The following is a 27,996-nucleotide window of genomic DNA, read 5'->3' as shown; positions in this document are numbered from 1 at the left end:
GAAACTTGAAGATAAATAGATTTGACTCATGGGTTCTTGTTTTTATATGAGCTAATCATATTTTTGATATTTGAGTGCATTTAAACTTCAAGGAACTGTGAAGCTATATTTAATATGAAATTAAACTTTTTCGCAAAACAAAATAAACCATATTTCTGCGGCAAGGGTTTGAAGCATTCACTTTTTCTGATCATTAAAAGAATAAAACCCATAAGGTATAGCTAAATTCACATTGAAAATTAAAATACATTTTGCTGAAAATCACTCTGAATTATACATAATGTGCATAATTTTGGATATGTAAGGGAAATAACTCATGAAGGAATAAAAAGGAGGAATGTTCTATAGTTTGAAGATCATTTGGTGAAAGAGAAGGTAAAATATTTAAATCCAAGACACATATCTCACCCGGTTGAGGTCATCAAGTCACCCGGTCCATTGAACCATACTTAGCCGAAGATTTTTACCATTTTTTTTTATTTATAGAAACAAATAAAAAGATTTTCAGCTCAGAATATAAGAGTTCAAAAATACGATATATTTCCTTTTAACTTTTAAGGTCTTTAAATGACTTAATCTTTAGTTGTAATATGAATTTTGCTTTTTTCTCCAGGAAATATTTAGATAATTTAATATTTGTAGCAATAAAAAAAAATTAAATACACTTTTAGCGCACTGTCAGGAAACTTTAGCAACTTTAGTAACCTTAAACCGAAAACATCTTGATTATTCGCTATTTATTTACGAGTAAAAGTTCTTCTTCAGATTTACTTTGCAAAAGAAAAAATATCCAAAAAATTTAATGAGCTTTTTTTCGAAAAGTAAAAAAATAACAGCAGAGAATTTACTTTTTTTGACAGTTTTTTCGAACTTTCCGTTACGCAGCTTCCTAAAAGTTGGCTTCATTTACTATGGTTACCAATAAATAAAATGTGTCTATTAAACATCAGCACGTGGTACAAGAACATAGTACAGCGAGACATCCAGCTGTTGTGGCTTTTTTTGTTTCACTTTTATTCTCGGCTTCGACTACATTTACTAGAAGTTGATGAATTATTGCTGGCTGTTTAACGTAGCCGGATTGTTGTGGTAGATGGTCGGGATCGTAAGTTAGCGGAGGATACACCATTTTAGTTTTTCTTCAGACTTTAGTTAATCTTGTCTTTGAGTTTTTAAAGTTTTGTCTTTGAACACTGCGTTTGATCGTTGATTATCAATTCAGAAGAAAGGTGTGATAATTTGATCACTCTTCTAAAATGTATATCCATTAGGGTGGAAACTTTTTAACATTTTTTCAAAAAATGTGACGGCAGTGATCCTACACTATGAGAAAAAAAAAATGAAATGAGGAAATATATATTTATTTTTGGTTTTTATTTCAAAAATTTCACCCAACAAAAGATATAAGATTTGTTCTTTGTGTAGTAATGTTATTGAAAATGAAGCAACACGTTATGTTATAAATGTTACTGAATATAAAGCATAAATTGAGACTTTAAGGAGTTTTGCCATTCAAAGATTGCATAAAATATATGGCCCTCTCAGCTTAAATATTGGTGCCCTGGCTGTCAATTATTGAGAATTTTTATGATTTTCATAATTTTGAACACTTTCTGCTAACTTAGTATAGGAATTTTCTTGAAAATGGTAATCTGAAAACCAAATGTCCAGCCAAATTGTACAAATAAATAAACAAATCTGCTGCAATTGATTTCTCATTTGAGGCAATAAGATAAAAGCCAGGATAGCATAGATTCCACATGAATTCCACCGTGCATTGCTCAAATTTGGCAGTCAACGAAATTTAATGTACGGGGATTCTCCATTGTCGAGGAAATAGCGAAAGGCATATTCCAGTTCCAAAAGAAACAACACGTCATCTGTCCATATAATAGTAAGGAGATTCATTCTTGTCGGTCTCTGCACAAATTTTGTGTTTAGAGAATCATATTTCCTTACAATTTCACCGACAAAATTGTACGCAATTTCTACAGAACGAGTAGCACCTCCTAAGATTTCATCCATGACATGTTTTAAAATGCGGTCCAAAACATGATGTTGGCAGCCAACATGTTGTGCCACAGGTAAATTCAGCAATTTCTGCTGATGCTGTAAAATGACTACAACTCCATTTTTCCTGCCAGTATTCACAGCCGTTGTATCCGTGACAATCATTTTTGATGCCCACAATTCAAAATAATCCAGAAAATCTTTTATACCCATGGGAACTGTTTGCGCTCTCGAATTTTCCAGGGTTAGTACCCCTAATCTGACTTCATTTTCAGAGTTTTTGATTAATACCACTTGCAGTTCCTTGCCATTAACCTTCTTTCCATCATAATGCAGTGCTCTACTCTCTTCCTTAAAAGCTCTCTTCATATTCATTTTCATCTTTTCAGCCTGTTTTTTCATTGCTTTCAGAATTCCTGCATGGGAGGGCGTGGGCAAGCTGATATACGCACGTCAGAATAGCAAAAAAAAACAAACAAATTTTTACAAATATACAGCCAATCTGATAAAAGATTAACTTTTTAAATACCTTAATCGATTATGCTTAATATTTGTAAATTAACCTTATTATGATTAAATTTTTATGGATACACACAGATTTTGCGAGGCCCAAATACTTTAATCAAGATTATTTATGAAATTGTAGAAACTCAAATTTTCACTAAATTTTCGTCTATTTTCTTAACAATATGCATGATGTATTGGTAAAAATGTTTGCTATGTATAGTTGGAAAATGATTGCAGTATATAACAGTTTTTGAATTTTTGGTAACTAAATTTATGTAACTGACAAAAAAGTTATTTCAAATAGGCACATAAAAATGTGCCTATTTGAAATTATTAAGTTATTTCAAATAGGCACATAAAAATGTGTCTATTTGAAATAACTTTTTTGTCAGTTACATAAATTGTCAGTTGAATAAATTGAAAGTTTTAATAAACGGACTTGTGTCCTTTTCGAAATGACGAGTTCAATTTAGTTACCAAAATTTTGACTCGAAAAATAGGCCATTTTTAGCAACTTATCTAATGATATCCAGCTGTGTCCAATCTAATTTTACGAAAATGTCATAATATAATCCATTTTCAGTTGTTTAAAAGTAAAAACCGGACCGTAAATGACCGTCCTTGAGAAAAATGTAATCAAAAACTTTTGTATTATTCATCATTCAAACATTTTCTTTTTCGAGTCAACTTCACGAATTTTTCATGTTTTACACTTCTTCAAACAAACCCCCAACCTCCGACTTCCGAGCTCTGATCCCAGGCCCCTTCCGCTTTAATCCCGCCTCCTGGCGTACGCAAATTTTAACCACCAAAATTGAAGCAAAAAAATTTTCGGCGCAAGTACGAAGAAACTCTTCAGAAGAGTCTTTTTTTTTTTTTTTTGCATAATAAATTATTTATTTTTCGTTGTATGAACTTTGACTCGACAATTAAAGCGATGAGGTTTACTATGCATGTTAAAACTATGTTGGACAAGAAAACACAGGGAAAAACAAGGAAATGCTTTTAAAACTGTATTTTTATGCATTCCGTAATGAAGTAACGAAAAGTAAATATTTAGTGAGAGAATACTCTTGTAACAAAAAAAAAAAAAAAAAAAAATTGATTACACTGTCAACGTACAACCATGTAACTTTAGTCTAGCTAAGACAAAAAACGTCTCGATTATTTGTCATTTAATTACGAGTAAAAGATCTTCTTAAGACTCACTTTTCTAGTTATTTAAATTATACGAAAAATTAAGGAATGCACTTTTTTTCGAAAAACAAAAAAATAAAAGATGATAACTTTTTTTTTTTACAATTTTCTCTAACTTAACGTTTTACGGCTTTGCTACAAACTGACTCTATTTATGAAGCTTTATACCACAATTTGTGAAGCTTAGTTTGATACGGAGCTGACTATCACAGAACATAAGTCTAATAAACAGCACCACACGGGACGAGAACATAGTACAGCAAGACATCCAGCGAGACATCCAACTGTTGTAGCTTTTTTTGTTTTACTTTCATTCTCGGCTTCCGCTACATTTACTAGAGGTTGATGAATTGTTGCAAGCTGTTGAGCGTAACCGTATTCTTGTCGAGGATAATCGTGAGTGTAAGTTGGTGGATGATACGCCATTTTAATTTTTCTTCAAACTTTAGTTAACCTTGTCTTTGAACTTTTAAAGTTTTGTCTTCAAACACTGCGTTTGATCGTTGATTATCAATTCAGAAGAAAGGTGTGATAATTTGATCACACTTCTTTTCTACATGTGAAAAGAACATTTATCAAAAGTTTTAATCCTTACAAAACGTCTGATTTCTGCTTTGCGTTTTCTTTTTTTCAATTTCTATTTATATATATATGTAATTACCACAAAAACTATTTGCTTCACCAAAAAACGTCAAAAATTTTAGAACTTGTTTAAAAGTAAAGCTAATAATATCCTTTAACGATATCATTAACGATGTTAATTTTAACATGGAAAAGGATAATAACGTTCCTGTTGAAAGTTACAATTATAATTTAATAATTGTTATTGATTTAGCTATTGGTGCATTGCTCTCCACAGACCTCTTTTTTTATTATATATTCTGTTGGTAGACTAGCATTCTTTCTCTTCCTATTTTAACTATTTAAGTTTATAGTCTCTCCAAAGTATATAAATCGTTTTCGTTCCTCGAGGTTTTACATGGCGCATGATGAAAACTATAAAGAGATAACGAATTAAAAGATTAAAGAAAGAAATTTAACAAGAGTTTAAGTTTTTGAATTCATGTATGTTATTTGTGATTGTCTAAAAAGATTTGATAGAATTAGCATTTAATTGTTGAAGTGATTGATTGTGACGAAAATTCGATTTTATTTTGAGTTGTTGTGCGAATTTATTTTAAAATGGCAGCCGCATTAGGAAGTAAAGTAGAAAAAAGGAGAGCATTACGAGTGTTGGAAATTTGTTGAGCGAAATAAGGAATCAATCTATGTGTGTTTAACCTAAGTTAGAATTGCCAGTTTTTAATGGGAATCCTATAAAATGGCAGGGTTTCCGGGATCAATTAAATTTATCAATTCATAGGCTTGAAGGTTTGGGCAAAACTCGACTTTCTCCCCCACCCCCTTTCCCTATATTTATGATTATGATAGAGAATTTTATGCCAATTAAGAATCGTATAAAAACAAAGGTCTCAAAATCAATGGAAAGTGTTCTAATCTGATGTTGAAAGTACAAAAATATACGACAAATCTCTCCTATTCTTGAATAAACTAACTTTACGGTTGGTGATCAGTGGAAAGAATTGTTGAGAAATGTCGTTGAGCTGAGTGTGTTCAGAGTAAAGAGATTTGCATTCGTAAGAGTAGAGGAGAGAATAATTTTGGATTTTGTGACAGCTTTAATTTCTATTTAACTGCAGGAATTCATTCTTTATAGGACAGAGGCAGCCTCTGTCCTTTAAAGAACCTCTTATTCTCTCCTCTACTCTCACGAATGCAATAGATTTATTGTGCAGTTGTTGCTGTGGAAGTATTTTTTTTTTCAGACAAAACAAAGGTTGTGCCATTGAAAGAGTTGTCTGTTCCTAGGTTAGAAATGATGGGTTGTTTGCTGTTTTGTAAATTAGTTGGAGAAGTGAAACGAGTAATAGAAAAATCGAGTAATTGTAAGTAATGTTAGTTGTTAGACAGATTCTGAAGTGACTTTACACTGGATTAAAGGGAAGGAGAAAACTTGTGAGTTTTTTCCATGAAAACCTTGGGTGGAAAATTGTGTAGCTGTGGAAAAGCGGTTGAGCAAAAGAAATGGAGGCATGTAGCAGAATTGGAGAATCCAGCCGATATTTTAACATTTATGTTTTACTTTAAGCAATTGAGTGATTTTTAGTTGTCTGGATATATAAGGATGAGGTTGAAGTAAGATTGTTTGATGGTGAGAATAGTGTGAATGTAAATGAAGTTCTGATTGAGTCGAAGGGTGTAGATAGGATAAATTACTCTGAGTAGTGTATATATTGTTGAGGCTGAGTAGTGTATATATTGTTATAAATGGAGGTAAGTCTTGTCCAAATCAATAATTGCTTAATTATTACCCATTCTTCTCCATTCTCTGCATCAATACACACCATCTGCATCTCTTTTATACAGACATGACAGAAATTAATTGACACTCATAAAAACCATTTATTTCATTAAACAAGTATTTCATAGAAGTTAAGTAAATTTAAATGGTTAAAAATTAAATATCTAATATTTGGTTGACATCACCATTGCTTTTTTTAATGCAAAGATCCTTTTAGGCATGTCACTGACGATTTTACGAATATCATATTGAGGAATATGTTCCCGTGTTTGACGTAATAATCCTAAAAGTTCGGCCATAGAAGATGGTTTCCTGTTCTTTTTTGGGAGGTTTCTGTTTAACATGCCCCAAATGTGTTCAATAGGGTTCATATATAGGGAATGATTTAGCCATCGAAGTTTACTGACCCCATATTGTCTAAACCAAATTTGCATTGCTTGAGCAGTGTGACCACGGAGCTCCGTCTTCCATAAATAGGGAGTCAACTTTGCTCATTTCATCACTTTATTACTCACCCATATTCTTCCACTATCGGAAAATAATGCTAACCTTGGCTCATCAGAGAAAATGAAAGTGTTCCAAAAGGCCACAGGTCTCTTCATCATTTCATGAGCCCAATCTTTTTTACGGTTAACATTTGCTGGGTGGAGAAGAGGTTTCTTTAGCGCTACTCTACTGTAGAAGACTAGCTTGTGAAGATGCCTGATAACTTTTTTTTGACTGACATCAGCTTGAACTGCTATGTCAGAGGCCCTGGAACATGGATTTTAATATTTCTTATGAAAAGGCGCTAGGTTCTTTCAAAGGGCCCAGGGTAACCTGGATGAGGCTTTATGCACTCCTTGTCCTCTCTGGGTGAATTGTTTGATCACTCTTATAACAGTAGAAAGGAGTATTGAAAAATATTTGGAAATTTTGCATTGACTAAGATTACCTTCATGTTAACCCACAATGCGTCCTCACTAAAATTCGCATAGATCTGGTGCTCCTTTGGTTTGTGGCATGTTGCTATTGTTATATGCAGTTTTAGTTAAAAAAAACTAAATTAATTCAGCAATAATATTACCTGCAAATAATATTAATCATGAATTAAATGCAGAAATAATATTTATCTTAGTGACCATTTACTTCTGTCAAGTAGTGTATATGCCTCAATAAAATCGTAAGCTTCTCTTCAGTCCAAAAAAGGTCGGATCTTATTGAAATGGAAATTCTTCCTAGTAACTTAATGGAACTCAGTCCGAGCATCATACCAACTCCGAATGGTAAAAACTCGGAAATCCACTTACATAACTTGATTACGTACTTTAACGCCCTCAACCTTAAATAAAGTCATTTCTTAAATAAAGACTTTTTTAACGGATAGGACTGCGTTAGGTCACACTACGGTATTTGTAACTTTTAAACAGAGTTAATAATCAAAATTATTAACTGTGTAACGTCTTTGAACGGTAAAAGCTAAATTCATTCTGACAACTAAATTACATTTTGTTGAAAATCACTCTCTAAATTCAACATGGAGTGTATAATTTTGGATATATAAGGGAAATGTATAAAATATCACGAAGGGATAAAAAGGAAGAATGTTCTGTAATTTGAAGATCATTTGGTGAAAGAAGAGGTGAAATTGTTAAATTTAAGACGCCTGTCTCACCCGGTTGGGTAATTCCTCATCAAATCACTCAATCCTTTGAACCATATTTAACCAAAGATTTTGACCATTTATTTTACTAAGAAAGAGTACAAAAATGCGATGTATCTCCTTTTAATTATGATTTTAAGTAAAATACAGCTGTTATCAATCACTCAATCTTTAGATGTAATATGAATTAGCTTATCTCTTCATTCTAAGCTGAGATCATCTTCAAACTAGGTTTCTTAAATAGTAAAACAGTTTTTTTCAACCACAGCCGAGAATGGGAGCAATGGCCTCTTCAAATTTCCTTTTTTTTTTAAAATAAAAAACAGCTAAAAAAAAAAACGTTAACAAAAGCCACCTTTCATTGCATCTAATATATATATATATATATATATATATATATATATATATATATATATATATATATATATATATATATATATATATATATATAGGAGAAAGGTGCCTGTGATGGCATACTGATCATATTTCCAAAAATATTGGTTTCGGTACATAAGTGATTAGACCAACATGTGTATATTAGTAATTCATTACTTCTGGTGAAAATTCGTCCCTCTGTCATAAATAATGCTTTTGTAATCAACAAACATAAATTTTCGCATGTTGTAGTTTTAATGTACTCATAAATTTAGGATTACGATTTTATTATACATCATACAGAAGTGAAATTTTCATGCATTTTATCTGCAGGCTTTATACATTTATTAGAATACTTATTTTAATGCTATGTGTAGAATAAAGTAACACAGCTTATTTTAATAAGTACGGTGACTCTTTCCTATGATGGCATACCAAGGAGTTCATTGGAAAGTCTGCAAAATGAATTGAAAAAAATGCCTGAAATAAATTTTAATGTGCAGAAAAAGGTGATCAGGCTAAGAACAAAGATGAAATACAAGAGTTTGAGAAACCAACACATTTGGAAATGAGATCTCCCCCATTAGAAGCTTCCACATGCATTGGATCTTCTGTTTCAACGAAAGGATAAGATCTAGTATACAAAAGTTGTGTCCGGTGCTTTAACAACCCCTAAAATTGAATTGAAAAGGGCACGAAAACGTGAAAAAACTGGACCTCGGAATACCACACCGAATATCCAAGTATTAAAAGATAAGGCAAAATAAAAAGATAACAAGGAAAAGGAAAAATTTGTTAGAAAAACAAAAAGAAAGACGACTGTTAAAGAAAAATACTGCAATGAGAAGATTAAAGGAAGTAATAATAAAATGGATTTCGAATCTGATACAGCATTTTTGTATTATGAACTTTATTCGCTGTCTTGCTCTAAAGAACCATTTGGATTTGTTGTCAAAAATGCAGATCTTGGTGTCATTGTTTATGTGCAGGCATAAATAGAAGTAGAAAAATTTGTATGTGAACTATGCTTATAGAACAAATATTTATTTTTAATTTTGTTTTTTGATAAGTTGTGTTTCCATTAACAAAAAACAAAAAAAATTCTTGTTTGTCTAATTTCTTTAGTGTGCCATCATAGGAGCAGTTAGTTGCCTATGATGGCATACTTGTATTTTTTTTTAATGGTATAAACTTATAAAAAAGCAAAATAGTAAAAATTCTGAGGTTCATTATTATTCTGCATGCTAGAGGGAATACACCCATGTCAAAAATTATTTTTAAAGTCTTCAGGTAATGACTCAGAGAAACGTTAAAGTTAAGAATGCCATCATAGGCACCTTTCCCCTATATATATATATATATATATATATATATATATATATATATATATATATATATATATATATATATATATATATATATATATATATATATATATATATATATAAATATAAAATAGCTACCAGACTTCCAAAAAAATGGCGAACAACTTTAAAAAGCATCAACATGTGAATAAAACATTCAAAACTGAAAATGTCGAAAACACCCCCCACCCCCACCCCCCGTTTGATTATGGGGTCGAGCTTAAGGAATTCTATGCTTTGTTATTCAGATGTTTAACTTTTTTTCTGAGCTTTTCTTTTCTTTTCTTTATAACAAAACAATCTTTTTAATTTTAAGCCATTGTAATAAATCTGATAAGACTATTCGAAAATGAAAAGAAAGAGCGCTTATCGTTTTCTTAAAACAATTTAAAAAATCCTGAACGAAAAAACGTTGCTTTGTAAAAAGAAGTGTATTTATAAAAAAAAAAAAAAAATTCAAATTTACAATCGATAATAGCAATAAAAATTTACACGTAACTAAGTACGAAACATTTAATACGAAACACGAACACGAAACATGAACACGATGAACTTTCATAAAAAAAACTCCATCTTTCTTTGTGGAATGCGGAGCAGACTGAGCAAATGAAGCTAAAATCAAATTAAAAAACTAAAATCTTTCTCCCATAATTAGCCAACAACCAGAACATAATTAAAAAACAATATCAAATACTGAATATTTTTCCCTCTGTCCCCTAAGATTGTCGCAAGGGAATATTAAAACAGGAATTGTAAGCGAATGGAGCCGAAAGTTGTTAAATCGCAAAATTGTGAAGCCTTTAATCGAAATCAATGTTCTATGACATCTTTCGTTTTTTTTGACGCATCTGTCAACTTTTTTACTTAATCCTGGTATTGCGAATTATTTTTCAAATTTCATACATTAATCGAAACGATTGGTTGTATTTCAGTTGAATATCAACCCATTGTAAAAGTAAGATGAAGAAAAGAAAGTTATTAAGCAAAGATCGAGTTGCGATTGTTCTTGATGCATTAAGAGAAAAAAAGCTTCGCAGCCAATGGATCCTACCTACAAGTTTAAAACGCGGCAACAAAATTATTGAAGTTTTCAAGTTATAATTAGAAGTAATTTTTCACTCGTTTTAATTATAGGTATTTTTTAACTAATAAATGTTGCGTTCGATATTTTAATTTGTTACATTTACTGCAGGACAATTTAAGTTCATCAACCTCCACTATATGAGACGGAGGGAGTAATGATTAAGCATGCCCCCTCCCCCCCGCCCAATACTAATGAATGTAGGGAATAATTTTTATACCATAAAAAGAATTTTACGAAAGAATAAAATCGTTAGTTTAAAAAACAAAAAAAACAGCAAAAAAAAAAAACTAACTTCATTGAAGCGTCAACTATACTCTAAACCATTATCGACAACTTCAACAACAATATTTGGGAAAACACCTTTACGATCTTCATAAATACCCATCCACCATCCATCATCGTCGTCGACAACCTTGCTTACAACTCCAATGACGTCACCTTCTTTAAATGAGAGCTCTTCGTCTTCGCAAGCATCGTAATCGTATAAAGCTCTTGCGTAACATACTAAAACGATAAAAACCGAGCAACACTAATAAAAAAAAAGAAGAAAAATAGACGGAAATGAAAAAAACTAAGTATCGGTGTTTTGTTTTTCCGTAAATATTAAATAATAAAGAATAAAGAAGCCAGTCATTTGAAATAAATCGAACTTAAAACAACAATATTTTTAAAACAACTTTTAAAAAACAAATTTATGTGTGAATATAAGAATTTTTCCGATAAGAAAAATGCCGATTAAAATCTTTGCTGTTTCCAACGCATAAACAGAGATTTTAATTCTAGAAAATTCGATTTATCTTAACCTCATATGAAATGTGAAAACAAATTCATCGTACCGAAGCTTTCTTTTTCAGGTTGAATAGCAGTAGATTGCATATCACCTGTTGAGGATTCTTGACGAAAACTACCGCTACGACTGGCATTTTCTTTTAATTCAATGTATGCTTCTGGAACATATCCGATTTGTCCTAACTTATTACGCACCTAAACGAAAGGAGACAGTCCTACTAATTGATTTTGTAACTCTATTACTATATTATTTTTCGTTTTATACATCCGAAAAAAAAAAATTTACCTTACACCAGCCGTCACCTTCATACTCTATTATTTCAATCTCTTCACCACTGGTTATTGAAATTTCTTCATGAGATGAGGCCTAAAACCAAAGTGTGATGGCACTTCATGGCTCGAAATTTTTGCAATTAAAAGGGAAATGATCAAACTATAGAAAACTAATAATTTAACTGCATCAAATTTATCCTCATTTAACATCAATCTGCAGCTTTTTTTTTTTTAATTAGAATATGTTTATGTGCTTGGTACTCAGATTGTAAAAGTGATCAAATTAAATAAATTCAAATCCCAGCTTTTTCTGTGATGCAAAAAAAAAGAAAAATGTCTGCATCATGTGTGCTTTTTATGATGCTTTGAAAGAAAAAAACTTATTTTACTATTTTGAAACCTTAAACACTGAACATATACACAATTAAGCTAAACATACACACATATTAATACCTGAAATGTATATATGGCAAGTGCAGGCGTAACAAAAATTTTCTGACGATCAATCGATGATGCAATAGATACAGAATCTTCAGAAATAACAGGTATATCTTTGTTTTCCTCTGAAAACTCATCATCAAAGTCATCTATAAAGAATCAAATTTTTGTAATTATTATTTCTTAACCTAAACTAGAGTTAGGACTATTGTAATTGTAATTGTAAAAATTAAATACAATTACACATTACAATACAATAATATTGTATTGTAATATTACAGAAACAATAAAAAAAATATTATTTTTGTATTGTATTGCTGTGATGAAAAACAATTACAATAAGTATTGTATTGTTTTTTTTTCTAACAATACAATAAAATTCGAGAACTATTGTATTGTATTGTTTTAATGAAATAAAATTACAATAACTATTGTATTGTTTTGATAAAAACAATTACAATAATTATTGTAGTGTATTACTTTACATTAAAGTAGAAAAGCTAACATATTTTAACGTATTTATATTCATCTCTGACGAACTTACTGTTATTTTTGATATCTTTTATTTCTCAGGACATATTTTATGTTGAACCGCTGTCTTAGGTCTGCCGAATCCCTTTCATTTGGAGAAAAAAGGTGGTTTCCTTTTTTTTGATCCCTTTAACTTTGATTTTCAATATTTAAAGTTCCCCAATTTACCATTCTGGCACCCCTTCCCCCTCCCATTATGTTTCAGTAAAATAGAATCAATCATTAAATATTAGTTGTACCCTATTTCAAGGGTACAAGGGTATATAGTTGGTAATTGGACTATTAAAACATTTATTAAATTTTGACAACAAAATAATTTTTTTTATTGCAATAGCAATATATTGTTATTGTATTACAAAGACGAATTACAATACAATATTTATTGTTATTGTAGTGGGTTATTACAATACTTTTTTTTTTTCAGATATTTTTATTGTTTTATAAGATGAATTACAATACAATATTTATTGTTATTGTATTACAGAATTACAATAGTTGTAAACACAAGTATTGTTATTGTTTCTAAATTAAGTTAATACAATAACAATAATTATTGTTACTGTTATTGTTTTCATTACAATTACAATAGTCCTAACTCTAACCTAAACATTTCAAAAATTTACTATATGATGAGGTTTTATCAAAACTTTCAAAGTGAACAAAAGGAATTCTTTCAAAATTCACACAGTAACAGCAAAAAGGCTTTACTCCATAATTTTTAAAATTTTTGTTTTCAACTTCCTAGCAAATGCTTCTAAAAAAAGCTTTTTTGTAAGTGCTTATGATGAATCTTTTTAGATAAAGACAAAAATTTGTTAATGAGTTTTTTTGTATGCTTATGTTTTAAGAACCTTTTACACAAGATAGATTTAGTAAATCTCAGCTTTTCAATTTACTTTCTTGATTTGCAAACATAACAATATGAGAATTATGAAAGTGTTTTATGAAGGTAATAAAAGTAAAGACCATGTTAACAATCAATACCATCATCAATTTCTTTTCAATTGACTCAATACAAAATAAAGAAATGCTATAAAATGAAAAGTCAAAGCTTTCTAAAGATTGCTACAACAAAAATTGCAGTGGATGCCAAAGAATACAAGTGGTTACCAGGACATTATTGCACTGAAAAAAACCCTTATAAAGTAAGATGAATAAAGTTCAGCAATTGAACTATGCTAATAGTAATGCAAATAAACCACAACCATTTTGGTGTGATGTAATTAGGTCAAATGGAAACAAAATGAAAATATTTTCTTCAATCAAGTTTAAGTATGGTACAAGCCAGGCACAGAGCTTGAGCCAAAAAAATGTCTCTATATATATCTTAGGGTCAGTTATACATATTAAATAGATTAAAAAAAATCTATTGATAAATTTAAAAAATTATAATTTTAGTCTGTAATTAATTTACTTACATTAATCTTTCAAATATTTTTGTTTCATTTGTTTCAACTGATTGAGTCAATTTTAAAAAACTCTATTCATAGTATACAATATACTTTTAACAAAAATCATCCTTAAGAATTTTTTAAAAAATTCATTTACCTTGATTACTACTACTAATTTCATTATCGTCGTTATCATTATCATTATCATTATCATCATTATCATCGTCATCGCCATATTGTTTTTCAGATAATGCACCTTGGAGCCACTCATCCACATTAACTAAAATATGTCAAATAATAGCCCAAATATCAGTGCAATGTTGAGTAAAGTAAGTAAATATAATTATTTCTAAGGCATAAAAACTAAGACATAAATATATCCAACCTCCAGCAAGTCTCATTGATTGGATTCTACCCTCTGCCTTTACTCTGAGCACTTCAAGGTGTCGAATTTCTTCAACTAATGATTCTATATTTTGTTCTCTAGTTTTTAAAGCTTCAGGATTTTCAGCTGTCTACAACAAAAATTGTAAAATCAAATAAATTTAAATTCTACCCACAGCAGAATGCAACACTTGTTGTAAATACTAGTGTCAAAAGTCAGCGTATAACCGAGTTTTGAATGAAGTTTTCTTATATTACTCTTTAAAAAAAATCTTCCTATTGGTGGAAAAAATAGAGCAGAGTACAGTTTCAATAGTTTTTATATCAAAAATATTGTGTAAAAAATTTATTCTGAACTTTTATATTAAATTCAATAAATAATTCATTATAAAAAGATTTTTTCAGGAGACAAAAATATTCAAGTATAGAAAATACACATGTATGTATTTACATAAATAGTATGTTCATTTAGCAAATATAGATAAACCTTTGCATTAAAAAAGCAGTCAAATACACCTTTAAAAATACAGTAAGTGTGCAATATACAAAAGTACTTACTGATTCACTTTTATTATCTGAAAGGCGAGAAAGTTCTCTCTGCTTTTTTTTAATCATTTTTTGTTCCCTGGCAAATCTAAGAGTCCATTTTCTTGCCTCTTTATCAAGAACAGCTCCAGCACCATATTCTAAACTAATGGTTGATATCTAAATATAAGAAATTTTTTAGACTGTTAAATCAATACAATAGTGCAAATTTATCTTTTATAAATTGAAAAAAAAGCAACAACCTAAAACTAATACATTGTTAAACCTTACATATAAACAAACACAATAAACCAAATACCAAACCTTGTCACCAGAAACAGGTTTAAAGGAGTAGCTATCATACTGTGAGAAAACAGTGTTCTTTTTGTGGAAACATTCTAATGCATAGGCTCTATTAAGCTAAAAGTAGTAAAATATTTTTGTTAGTTATAGAAAAACTATAAAAATTTAGATTATGTGTGTATGCACAGTATTGTGAGTTTATATGTATTAGGAGAATAAAGGGTAAACTGACCTATTAGTGGCCGCAAACAATTAATGCCCACTTCTAAATTTTTTTATAACAGTGAAGTTTATTGGGTAACACCCGATAAATTTTCAGTACAATTCACCAAGTAGAACTTTATTTTGGAACACTTGTGCTTATTACATGACAGCTGTGTTTTTTATACATGTTAATGGGTAATTCCATATGAAATCATCCAAAAAAAAAAATTTTTGACACCCTTACATCTCAGAATTTATTCATTTTTACCTCACTTACAGTCCATATTAAAAAAATAATAACTGCAAAACTTTTAGTTAAAAATACACATGGGTTCCAGAGATATTGTCAGTTAAAATAATGCTGACTCAGCATTTTAGTGATTTTCTGAAGCGACTACAAAGCAACTTTGACATATAGTATCTTTATAATGGCTTGGGGAAATTTCCTAAAATTTGGTACCCCAATAGATTTTTACTTGCAGAATCCAAAATGAGCACTGTCAAGACTCCATTGTCTCAGGAAATGCCTCGTTTATCCAATTTTGTTCAAAATTATTGACTTGTAAATTCATGATTTTTGGAGGTAAAATGAAGGCTGTGGCCCAAAATCCCGAATAAAAAGTTTAACTGTATATCATTATTTTATCTTAGGTCTACTGAAAAAAATTAGATTCATCAATTGTCTCTCTAATACTTGATCAAAATTTGCGTTTTAAAATTGTGTCTTTATAGAAAAATTTAAATTTTGTAACGAAAGCAAGTAAAATGTTTTTTAAAACATTTATTTGAATAAAACATCAAATAGTGTTATTTATTGACTAGTTTAGGATGTTTATAGTCATAGGCCAAGGGAGGGCCAGCAGGCCTCTGACCAGTTCTCCCCCCCCCCCCCCCATCTCCCTGGATTTTTTTTTTTTTTTTTAATGCATTAAATGATATAATAATAAATAATTATTAAAATTCAATTTAAAGCATAATTTTTTTTTAGTTTAAGTTTGAGAAACTATTTTTTATTATTTCAATTCAAATCGGTGAATGCTTACCTCTTATCATATCAAAAACAAGCAAATGTTTTGTTTTGTTCTTTTTAAAGGTTGCACTTTCCTTGTTTGTATTTTTTAAAAATGATTGTGAATTTTATTGTTTTTGTATTTTTTTAGCAGTTGGTATTATAAATAAAAAACATATTTAACATGGAGAAATGTGAAATTGGAAAAAGTCTTAACATTCATTGCCACAAAACTGGATTTTCTAGAAAACAAGGTTTTGTTCAATTCAAAGATCTTTCTTGTGAAAAACAAGAAGTAATAATATGGCGAGCAAATTTAAAGGAAAAATATTGTTCAATAAGAGTTATATGTTGTTATCATGAGCAATTCTATGGAAAATATTTTGAGAGAAAAATTACAAAGTGTTGCAATCCTTTTGGAACACACATGGAAAGTAAAAAAATTGCTATAAAAGATAATCTAACATTAATTACAACAGAGTTTATATGGAAATTAAAATAAAAGAAAAACATTTTATTATTTGTAAAAAATTTTATATTTTCAATTATTTTAAAAACTTAAAACTAAATTTGTTTCTTAGGTTATATAAAGATTTCCCTAGACTTGGCGAAATTTTTGCAACAAAATAATGTTTATGTAACCCCAGGTTGGAAATTCTGCAGTAAATATTTAGGTGGAAGAACAGTTCCTGGCACAAGGACATATCATTTTATTCCAATAACCTCAAACACTATAAGTCATAAAAAAACAAGTATTGATACATGTATTGAAATATTTGATATCATTCCAAAAAGCAAACATAATAAAGAGATTTCATTAAACATTAAAAAAAAAAGGATTATATTGCATGGTTTTATGACGGATTTTGGTGGGTAGTGATTGCTGAAGATGTAAGTGAGCTTGATATAAAAGTCAGATTCATGCATCCACATGGACCAGGTAAAAACTTCTTTTGGCCAATGAGAAATGACAAGTGTTGGGTGCTCAATTCTGAAGTTATATGTCTAAATTCTACACCCACAACAATATCAGATTGTATGTAAAACATATCTGATTTAGATTTAGAGAATATAAGCAGTTGGTTACAAAAATAAATAGATAAATACATTTAAAATAACTTTGTTGTAATTTTATTTACCTATTTTGGATTTAGAATTTGTCTTTCTTTTTTTCAAATCCTTGGATGGAAGGCTGAGTAGCGTTTAAATAAATCCTACTGTCCACCTTATTATGTCAATCACTATATTAGTATTAATCTACTAAATAATACTATAAAGATATTGATTGTTAAAATGTTTTAAAAAACATTTCAATATTTTTGGTTTTAAAATTTATGATTTTTAAAATCGTGAAAAGATATTAGTTTACTGTGCTTACTTTAAAATAAGAGGTAAATAATGAAAAAAATAGTTTCTCAAACTTAAACTAAAAAAAAATAATGCTTTAAATTGAATTTTAATAATTATTTATTATTATATCATTTAATGCATTAAAAAAAAAAAAAAAAATCCAGGGAGATGGGGGGGGGGGGGGGGAGAACTGGTCAGAGGCCTGCTGGCCCTCCCTTGGCCTATGACTATAAACATCCTAAACTAGTCAATAAATAACACTATTTGATGTTTTATTCAAATAAATGTTTTAAAAAACATTTTACTTGCTTTCGTTACAAAATTTAAATTTTTCTATAAAGACACAATTTTAAAACGCAAATTTTGATCAAGTATTAGAGAGACAATTGATGAATCTAATTTTTTTCAGTAGACCTAAGATAAAATAATGATATACAGTTAAACTTTTTATTCGGGATTTTGGGCCACAGCCTTCATTTTACCTCCAAAAATCATGAATTTACAAGTCAATAATTTTGAACAAAATTGGATAAACGAGGCATTTCCTGAGACAATGGAGTCTTGACAGTGCTCATTTTGGATTCTGCAAGTAAAAATCTATTGGGGTACCAAATTTTAGGAAATTTCCCCAAGCCATTATAAAGATACTATATGTCAAAGTTGCTTTGTAGTCGCTTCAGAAAATCACTAAAATGCTGAGTCAGCATTATTTTAACTGACAATATCTCTGGAACCCATGTGTATTTTTAACTAAAAGTTTCGCAGTTATTATTTTTTTAATATGGACTGTAAGTGAGGTAAAAATGAACAAATTCTGAGACATAAGGGTGTCATGGTCTGGATGATTTCATATGGAATGACCCTAAAGAAGTTTTTCATTAAAGTTGGAGTGATATTTGTGATTTTTCTATCATAATTGACAATATAAAGTGAATGACATAAAGTTAAATTACTAATTAGCTATATCATTACCTTACGCATAATAACATTTTAACTAAAGACCTTTTATAATAACCAATGCAATAACATCATTTAACTGCGAGGCATATCTATCAAAATTAAAAAATTGTAATAAGACTGCACTAATTAAAAAAAAAAACACCATTTTTGTTAAAAATAATAACAGTTGCTTTCTGTGTCAAAGCTTATTAACTATTGACAGATAGGGCTGATTAGGTTGGTTATTAACTTAAAAAAAAATTGTTATCTGCACATTATTACATAAGAAATGAGCAAAACATTTATCAGCCTACTAGTTGGCCAATTTACCCTATATATAAGATACTTTAAATTACTTTTTAGAAAAAAGAATCCTGTGTACAAAAATACACCTGAGACACTTCTTCTTCCAGCTTGCGTAAATTAAGAAGGTTCTGATTGCATGCATCAATCTCAGCGCTTGTTATTATAGTATAAAAGTTACGAAAATTATCATAAATGTTACCATCTTGCATCTGAAATTAATTTTTGATAAATAACTTAACAATCATATAGTAAAAACAGTTTCTTTACATATATCTCTAACCTTATAATGAAAAATTACAAAACACAAATATATATACATATATAAACATATATATATATATACAGCTATTAGTCCTGGTAAATCACTTGAGTAGTACTTATGTTGTTCAGCATTGATAGCAGCTAGCATTAGAAGGTACTCATTGCGAGCAACTGTTGATCGTTTTTCAGAGACTTCTGATTTTTCATTAGCCTACAGAGAGAAATACAACATTATTAAAAAATGATTGAATTACAAACTAACTGTTAATGCAAAAAATAAATAACAGAGATAAGAAATAACTTTTATCTCTGTTATTTATTTTTATATCTTTAATATCCAAAGCAACAAAAGTATACTAATGACTTGGTCTTTTAATTATTTATCTAAAAACGGGTTAATTGTTTGTCCAGAAGTTTTACTATTATTTATAAAAACAATATTGCAAAGTTAATAATGATCTTTTCATTAGAAAAAACTAGCAAATGTTTTTCATAGGAAGCAAAAATTGATCCAAAAAAATATCTCTGGTAACATTTAAATGCAATTTAAAGTAATATCTAAGTTGTTTTTACATTTTTCCTAGTAGTTATAACAATTATCATGATATCAAACTGTAAATTGTGAATTTTACCTTAGTAGAAGTTTTCTCTAACTTTGCTCGAGAAGAAAATATACCAACAGAACCCTTTTTCAATCTAAAAAATTGTTTTCTCAAATCATAAACGGAATGCTTATTTATGATATGCCACAGAAATGCAAAAACTATCAACTTTTTGGATTATTCTGCAAACAACTTGTTAATAGTTTTATACGCTGGTGAAATGTACTGTTAGTATTATAAAGGTCAAGCTTCTAAAATTTTCTCTTTCTCAGAAAGAATATGACAGATCTTGCTGGTATTCAGTATTGGGTTAAATGATAAATACTATGCAGAAAATTAAATTTAGCTGCTTATTTTTTTTTAAGGTTAAATACTAATATTATTTAAGAATTAACATGAACATTTAATATTATTAAAGCATTCAGACCGTTCTTGAGCTTCTGCAGCTTGCTCTTTGGCTTGCAAAGTTAACTTCTCTGCTTCCATGTATGCTTTTTGACTCTAATATTATAGTAAAAAGAAATTTTCTCAATAATGATTTACTGACTATTAAGAAATTAATATAATAATGATAATAATAAATAATATAAAAACAGAAATATTTAAAAGATACTTTTATAAGTTCAGCAGCTGAAGCTTGTAGTTCTTCATGAATTCTTTCTGCTATTACAGTACTCTAAATGAAGACAGGAAAGTAATTTAAAACTGCTCATGCTTCAACTATTATCCTTAATTGAAGATATTTGTAGCATGGACCCATTTAAATCATCCTCTCAATTATACTTAACTGTTGGCTGTTACTTTAGCTTTTTTTCTGTGTCTCTAAAATGATACTCATCTTAATTTTGAACTATTGAAAATCACATTGAAAAAACCCTTTTCTAAATGCATTTTACTGGTTTTCTAAATGCATTTTACTAGTTTTCTAAATGCATTTTATTGGTTTTGTTGCCTTCTACTTTGTCAGTAATTTAAAAGTAATTTAAAGTTTTGAATGAATCAACGAATGTAAAGCAGCCATAAAAAAGTCAATTGTAGAATGAAACAGCCAAAATAGATTTGATTACAATTTTTTTTTTATTCAAATTTTGTAAAATCCTTTTTTCAACAAAAAAAATTTAAGAACAATATTTAAAAAACTTAACTATACTGACAAATTTTATTTGCCACCTGTTAAATTCTATACTACTTCTCTCTTTCAAAAAAAATCTCATTTTCAAATCACTTAACCTTAACAATCTTGTAGTCTTTAAGTAAGACCTTTTTTTAGAAGTATTTTATTACAAAGAAAGTAAAAACAAACCTTCTTCATTGTAACAAGTCTTTCACTTTTTAAATTTTTAATACTGTCTGCTACATTGGTAATCATCGTTTGTGATATTTTCATTCTGGAGTTAGCAAGATTTTCTGTTTCTCTAAGAACTTTGCGCCATAAACCATCAGGTAATCTAACAAAATTAGAAAGGTCAAGATAAACCAATTTAGGGTTAGTATTTGATGTACATTTTTAACAAAACTTTACAAATATTTGAGCATTAAATTCTTACATATGAAAAACCTATTTAAAAAACCACATTTTTATGAACAAAAAAGTTCTTGAAATTTTTTTTAAAAAGTCATTAAATTTAATAGCAGGTTGAAAAGCACACCGAACTGTTTATGTTGAGCACTGGTGTTTGTAAGCATTGATTTTGGATAATAAAATCAATTCAAAAAATCAAAATACCGTAAAAGAGCATTTGAGCAACAACAACATTTGAACAACAACAATAATAACAATAACAAACACAGTAGTAACAAACTCACTTTTTTTCTTCTTCTTCATCTTTGGGTTGAACTTTGGCTAACAATTGAGAGGTAATTTTCAGAAGAGCCTATTTAAAAATGTCAAAGAAAAAAATGTTTCAAGTAAAGTGAATTTATTGTTAATTACTTAAAGACACTTAAAGAGTTTTATAAAACTGCAGTAACAAATTAAATCCGCAAATATGTATTAAAATTTGTTTTTCCTATTTAATTCAATTTAAGGTAAATCAAAGAAATTAGTTTCCTGGCCTATAATTGTGATTATTTTAATACCATTTCATCATAAGATTTAGTATGATTTGCTAAAATTGTTGAATAATAAAATTCACTTGCATGTATTGCAATGGTTTGCACAAATAAGAATGTCAACAGACTAAAATAAAAGTTGACCACAAATCTTTTGAAGATTAATTTTTTGTCACATTGAAAATCTTCTGTAAATAAATTTTTTTAAGATCTTTTCCAGGGCACTTGATAATCAAGCCTTCATTTAGGATGGAAAAAAAGATATGTGAGAATGGAAAAAAAAGATATGCAAGGATGGAAAAAAATGATATATGAGGATAGAAAAAAAATTTCAGTTTAATAGTTGCTCAAAACTGAAACAGTTTTAAAACCCTAGCTTTAAAATCCTAACTTTAATAAAAAATAGTTTAAATGTTTAATGAACCTTAATGTTGCAAATTACAAAATTATATTATATAAACAGGATCAGTGATAAAGGTATCTGAAAAGGCTAAGTTTCTTGGTAGCTAAAATGAAAAAGATATTGGTAAGATTGATATCCTGTTTACTAAAAATTGATTGAAAATTCATTAAAATTCTAATTTCCTAAGATTGTTTGGATTTATTTAAGAGGAATAAGAATTTGATGTTCATCCTAAAAAGTCTGTGCGGTCAAATGCCATTCCATTATGCATCAGAGCTCCAAATTCTATTTATGGACTGCACTAATGGCTTTGGCTTTTTTGTAAAATTTTCATTACTACTTTTTTACGCTTAGATGATTTTTCAGGATGTTTGTTGTGTGCAAAAAAAAAAAAAAAAAAAGAAATCAATGTAACTACCAAATGTTATTTTAATGCATATTGAATTGACTTGAGCATTCTAAAAAAACATTGATGATAACCAGGTCTATTTAAAGACTAAAATTCTTAAAATAAGCAACCACCACTAAACTAAATTTACTTTTACCTACTTTATTGAAACAGTTTTCTTTTACAAAAGAAAAGATGAATTTGATGTAAAAATTTTTTCTCATTAATAACTTTAATCAAGCTGTTTCTTATTCATAACAAAACCAAAAAAACAATAAAATGGCTAAATAAAGTAAAATAGTTAAGAAAAACAACAATATTTTATAATAAAGCTGTTTTTTCTAAATTATTTTACTTTTTAAATTTTTACAAATAATAATAATAAATAACAATTTCTATATCAGCCATTTTAAGATAAAAAAATCCAATTTCCTTAAGTTTATTAAAATAGATAACTCATCATTTAAAATAGCAAAGGTTTTGAGAAGACAAGTTTATATTCATACATTAAAATTTGTTATTTAAAATTTGCTATAAAAGTAAGATTAACAATTTTAATCAATTTGCAACTCTGCGCAATTTTTTGAAGGTTTGAAACAAAATGGCATACAAGGTATACAAGGTATCACAATTTTTTTCTGGAATTTTTTTATTGTTTTGTAAGTCAAAATTTGTAAATTATTCTCAATTTGATTTATTAATTTTAAATGATTGTTTTTTTGCAGGTTTGTGTATTGTTGTTATTATTTGTTAAAAATCAAACCCCAATGTTTAACTGTAAATGCAATTTACTTTTCTTGTCTAAATTGTCATTGGTCTTCCAACCTTTGACATCTTAGACAAGCCCATAAAGTGGATTTAAATAGACATTTTGGATAGAATTTCTAATATTTAAATATATTAAAATACAGTGTGATTAATCCAAAACAACATTCATTTGAATGATGTTTTATTTTTGTGCTATATTGACAAAATATTTAACATATATAAAATTTTTAAGTTGATGGACAAAAATAATTTAGTGTAAAACAGGTCTTTATTGGTAGAAAAGAGAATTAAGTCATGAAACCATACTGACACAATTCTGACAGCTTTGTTATTACAATCCATCTTGATAATTGGAATTCTACAAAGCCTCAAATAAGTATTTATGTCATAGAGTTTAAAAACAAAAAAAAGCACATAAGCAAAATAAACTTTACAATTAAAGATATATTTCATATTGATATATGTCATATTTGTAAAACTTTACAATTAAAGATAATGCAGAACGTACTTAAGTATAGTTTAACAAACATTGAAAATACCATCAGTTTGAATATTTCATATGAAACATTTATAAAAATAGCATGAAGCTTTTTCAATTTAAAATCTATTTTATTTGTTTAATGTACACAAAAATAGATTAAAAAAATAAGTGGCTTAATAGTCACTTATTTTTGTTGATATTAAGTTACCTGTGCATATTCTTTCTCAGCTGCTGCTCTAAGTTTTGTATAAGATCTATATAGTAAACAATGTTAATTTGTAAATATACTACACAGCTGTGTTTATAAAAAATAGTTTAAAAGTATTCAGATATAGAGAACATTGCATATAGGGAGGGTATCTTGTTTTGCAAAAAATATATATCATTTTTAATACTTTAAGATACATTGATTAGGTTCTTGACAAAAAAAATAACTTTCTATTCCAGATTTATTAAAACACTTTTATTAAACTCATAAATATTGATTGCTCAAATAAATAATAAAGCTTTTTTAAATAATATTAAAAAAAACGCATATAATAATGGATATCAAAAAAATATGGTTTGCAGTAAAAGAAGATGTTAGTATTTAGTACAGCATCCTTTTCTTTTAAAACAACTCTGCATTGAATTTACAAGTTGTGCAGGCCATTCAGATGGTTTAGCACACCAAGTCATTCCACTACCTCACATAATTCAGTGGTTGGGATGGTTTTTTTTATTAAAAACATTTTTTTTAAATATCAATTCAGTCTATAATATTATTGGAATGAAACCAATGTTTTGAAGTATTGAATGTGTGTGTCAGATCATTTTCTTGCATAGATACTCACTTTTAAAAGCATTTTGTACTCAGGGTATGGTAGCATAATATTTTGAAGGATACATTGACCTAACTTGATTAATTTTTGCTCCACCATGCTGCATAGTCTGTAAAGTATATAAGGGCTTGTAAGCTGTTAATAGTGGCCTTCTGACAAATTGATTTATACCAGCATAATCAAAAATAATCAATTTTGAATTTGTCAAAACACAAGATAAGGCACTGTTCTTTTGAAGGCCAATTGACACATTCCTTGGTCAATACTAACTTCTTTTCTACATTTTTTTTTTCAGAAAGAGAAAGGGTGGTGCATGCCATTGTTGTCTAAAAAGACATATTTGAACTTGCATGCTTAGAGCCCTTCAAGATGTAATAAAACATACCAAGATCTGGGATGTGAAAAAAGTACCTACATACATTAGGAAGATAATTGACAACATTAGAATATATAGAAAAGCTAGCATTTTTCATGTACAAATGGTAACATTCAGAGTTGCCCTAGAGAAAATGTCAGGAAACTCTTGTCATTTCTCTCCTGCTATTCAGGCCCACCCCTTTGGTGCAATTAAAAAGATTTTTGGAGTAGTTATGAAACACTTTCACTTTCTGGCTTACATGACAGATCACCACTACCTTTATGATAGAAGGCATCAATGGCCCTAGTACATGAGAACTTAGCTGAAGTGTGACTGGTGAAAAGAGACCCTAACTTAATTACCTTATTGTAAAAGCAAACTCTAAAGGACCAGGAAATGTTCCTTAAAAGTAGTTCTTGTTTTCTCTGCAGATCAGCTTTAAACCATCTAAACGGTGGTCAGTCATAAAGGAGAAGTCAACTAGTCTCTCAGAGTGAGACTTTATTGAAGTTCTGTGAATTATTTGCATTTCTGCACTCCAGTTCAGCAACTTCAACTTCAAATGAGTGGTTAAAAGTGATAACTAAAATGTATGACTAAACTTTTTTTCAATACGGAAAAAGTGCAATACTAAATTCCATTAGGGAAATAACTATTGCGTATATACCCTATTAATTATAAAGATCAAAAAGTATGACCAAATGGGAATAATCATTCTTTTTAACACCACCATCTTTACAAAAGACAAAAAACATAACACTTGTTACAATCTGAAACATATGGTCCTTGCTTAAAGTGGGAGATCTGAAAAAAGACATTAATTATTGTAATATTAAAGTAGGTTTCCTTATAACTCCTGGATTGAAAACTGTCAATCATAGTTTTGTTTTAAAATGCCTCTTTTTTTTTGCTATAAACTTTGAAAACTGAGTAACAAACTTTAAAAATATATAAATTTGAAAAAGTTTTTTTTACTGAAAGTTACAATATTTATTTAAAAACTAAAAAAAAAAATAATCACAAAACCAAATAAATGTTTCACACTAACCGTATATCTTCAAGGAGATCATTTTCAACTTGATGCTTAATTTGCAGTTTAGCACTTTGATCAGACAATTTGCTTTTTAAAGCGGTAACCAATTTTACCTAAAAAAGAATTGATGCATTGTTTTTTTATCTCTGATAAAAATTAATAACAATAATAAAGAATTGATCAATTTTTTCATCTATGAGAAGAGAAGAGAAAAAAGAAAAAAAAAGAAAAAAAAGAATGTTTCTCTTTTTCTGAGAAAAATTCTTTAAAAGTACATTTGGTGGATTTAATTGTATAGCCATTCCAGATACTCACACAACAGCTCAACAAGAAAAAAATCCTCCTGGAATAAAATATCTATAGATATGAATGCTATTTTATTGTGTTTAAATCTAAAATGGAGTTACAAGCATTTCTTGCATAAAGTAATATTATTTAGATCAGCATATTAAATCAGTGAATTGAAAAGATAATAAACCTGGAAAAATGATCTTTGCAATGAAATTTTTGAGGATTTTTTTTTATGCATTCAATTTTGGGCATTAATTTTTGTTACCTATATAACATGAAGCTGATTTTACTATATTAATAATGGAGTGAGACACTTTTCTTATGTCAAAATTGAGGTTTTAGCAAGAAGTTTAAGTTACCTTTCTATGAGCTGGAATAGGTGGACTAGCCATATTTATCAATTATAAAAATTTTTACTTTATGTAGTTATGTATAGACCAGGGTAGCTATTGTTTAAAACGTGTCTTTATAAAAACACAACTCTTGGAGTCTGTAAATAAATATGTAATACAGCTATGTAATCTCGCTGTATACAACACTGATTATCTAAATTACTTTTAAAAGGCAACTATTAACGAGAATTGTTTCTCAATAAGAACATAATCTCTTTTGGTTTCGAATTAATTTCTCACAACCGTTCATATTCGCATTTCAATACTTCTTTTTCTGTAGGCCATAGTTTTCTTGTTCTTCTTTTAGTTTACATGAAATAAATTAATTTATTCTTTAACAATTTTTGACAAAAACACAAAAATCGTGCCGCTCAATTTACACCTATACGCAGCTCTCATATTCTAGCTTGGTGTTGTTTACAAGTAATTTTGTTTAAGGAAATATAACCTCTGTCGGATTATTTTTTCATATTCATCTAATTTGTATAAGCGCATGCTCACTAAAGGGTTTTGTTTTTGGTTCAGTTACTCTGTCAGGGCCAGAATAATTTTTTTTTTTAATTGGAAAGTGAAAATGCGTAATACAATTTAAGAAGGTATTCTTTTATTATATTAAAACATGATCCACATCAATGGCTGTCAAAACGGGAACCACCGGGGGCACCAGCACCTGGGTATTTTGCCTAATCAAGTTATTTTAACGCTACAAAATTACGGAGTCAACGAATTTGCGTAACATGTCCATTTGCAAAATCCATGGTACTAGTTATGTATGTATCTTATCGTATTCATTTACATTTCGATTGAGGAATTATTATATCGTTATTATTTGTATTAAGATTTCATTGTCAAGTTTCATCTGGGTCTAAAAAGTTAGAAGTCAAGAAATCTACTGTTACCGAATCATAAACACCCAAACACCCTAACAAAACCAAACACATTCCCCAGAGAATAAACAATTAAATATATTATCACATCAACTTTGAATAAAGCTTAAGTTAATCTTTTTTTAAAAAAATCGCGAATATTACTTAATGGTGTTTAACTCATTAAGTAATATTCGAGTTTAAACCTTTGGATAGAAGTTTTTTTTTCATTATGATAATTTATATTGGTTTGCTATTTTTCTTTTTTTTTTTTATTGGTTATTTTTCGAATTTATT

The 27,996-nt window shown here is 28.8% G+C and overlaps 2 protein-coding genes across 3 annotated transcripts; one reads left to right on the top strand and one right to left on the bottom strand.

The window, feature by feature from the left end:
- Positions 1-9,873: 9,873 nt before the first annotated feature.
- LOC145191739 (F-BAR and double SH3 domains protein 2-like) lies at positions 9,874-27,278 on the bottom strand. Of its 2 annotated transcripts, none has more exons than XM_090077526.1 (19): positions 26,801-27,278; positions 26,166-26,263; positions 24,147-24,192; positions 21,653-21,720; positions 21,150-21,294; positions 20,460-20,522; positions 20,274-20,347; positions 19,877-19,940; positions 19,327-19,455; positions 19,070-19,192; positions 15,197-15,292; positions 14,906-15,052; positions 14,349-14,478; positions 14,121-14,243; positions 12,057-12,190; positions 11,617-11,697; positions 11,378-11,525; positions 10,834-11,045; positions 9,874-10,069 (listed from the first exon to the last, which is right to left on the bottom strand). In XM_090077526.1, the coding sequence occupies exons 1-18, from the start codon at positions 26,831-26,833 to the stop codon at positions 10,846-10,848; spliced, it is 1,902 nt and encodes a 633-aa protein (XP_089933652.1). In that variant the 5' UTR covers positions 26,834-27,278; the 3' UTR covers positions 9,874-10,069; positions 10,834-10,845. The 2 variants fall into 2 exon arrangements, with proteins under 2 accessions (XP_089933652.1, XP_089933653.1); XM_090077527.1 differs by having other exon boundaries at positions 26,859-27,274.
- Positions 16,538-17,432, top strand: LOC149891723 (uncharacterized). Its single transcript, XM_090080429.1, has 3 exons — positions 16,538-16,822; positions 16,970-17,152; positions 17,266-17,432. The coding sequence occupies exons 1-3, from the start codon at positions 16,573-16,575 to the stop codon at positions 17,430-17,432; spliced, it is 600 nt and encodes a 199-aa protein (XP_089936555.1). The 5' UTR covers positions 16,538-16,572.
- Positions 27,279-27,996: the final 718 nt, after the last annotated feature.

The sequence above is a fragment of the Hydra viridissima genome, unplaced genomic scaffold (assembly GCF_058129835.1).
Source record: "Hydra viridissima isolate aposymbiotic clone 2 unplaced genomic scaffold, HvirCarnegie_v1 scaffold_2, whole genome shotgun sequence".
In the NCBI taxonomy this organism is placed as follows: Eukaryota; Metazoa; Cnidaria; class Hydrozoa; order Anthoathecata; family Hydridae; genus Hydra; species Hydra viridissima.
The sequence above is the reverse complement of the archived record's forward strand: the minus strand, read 5'-3'. Positions and strand labels throughout refer to the sequence as shown.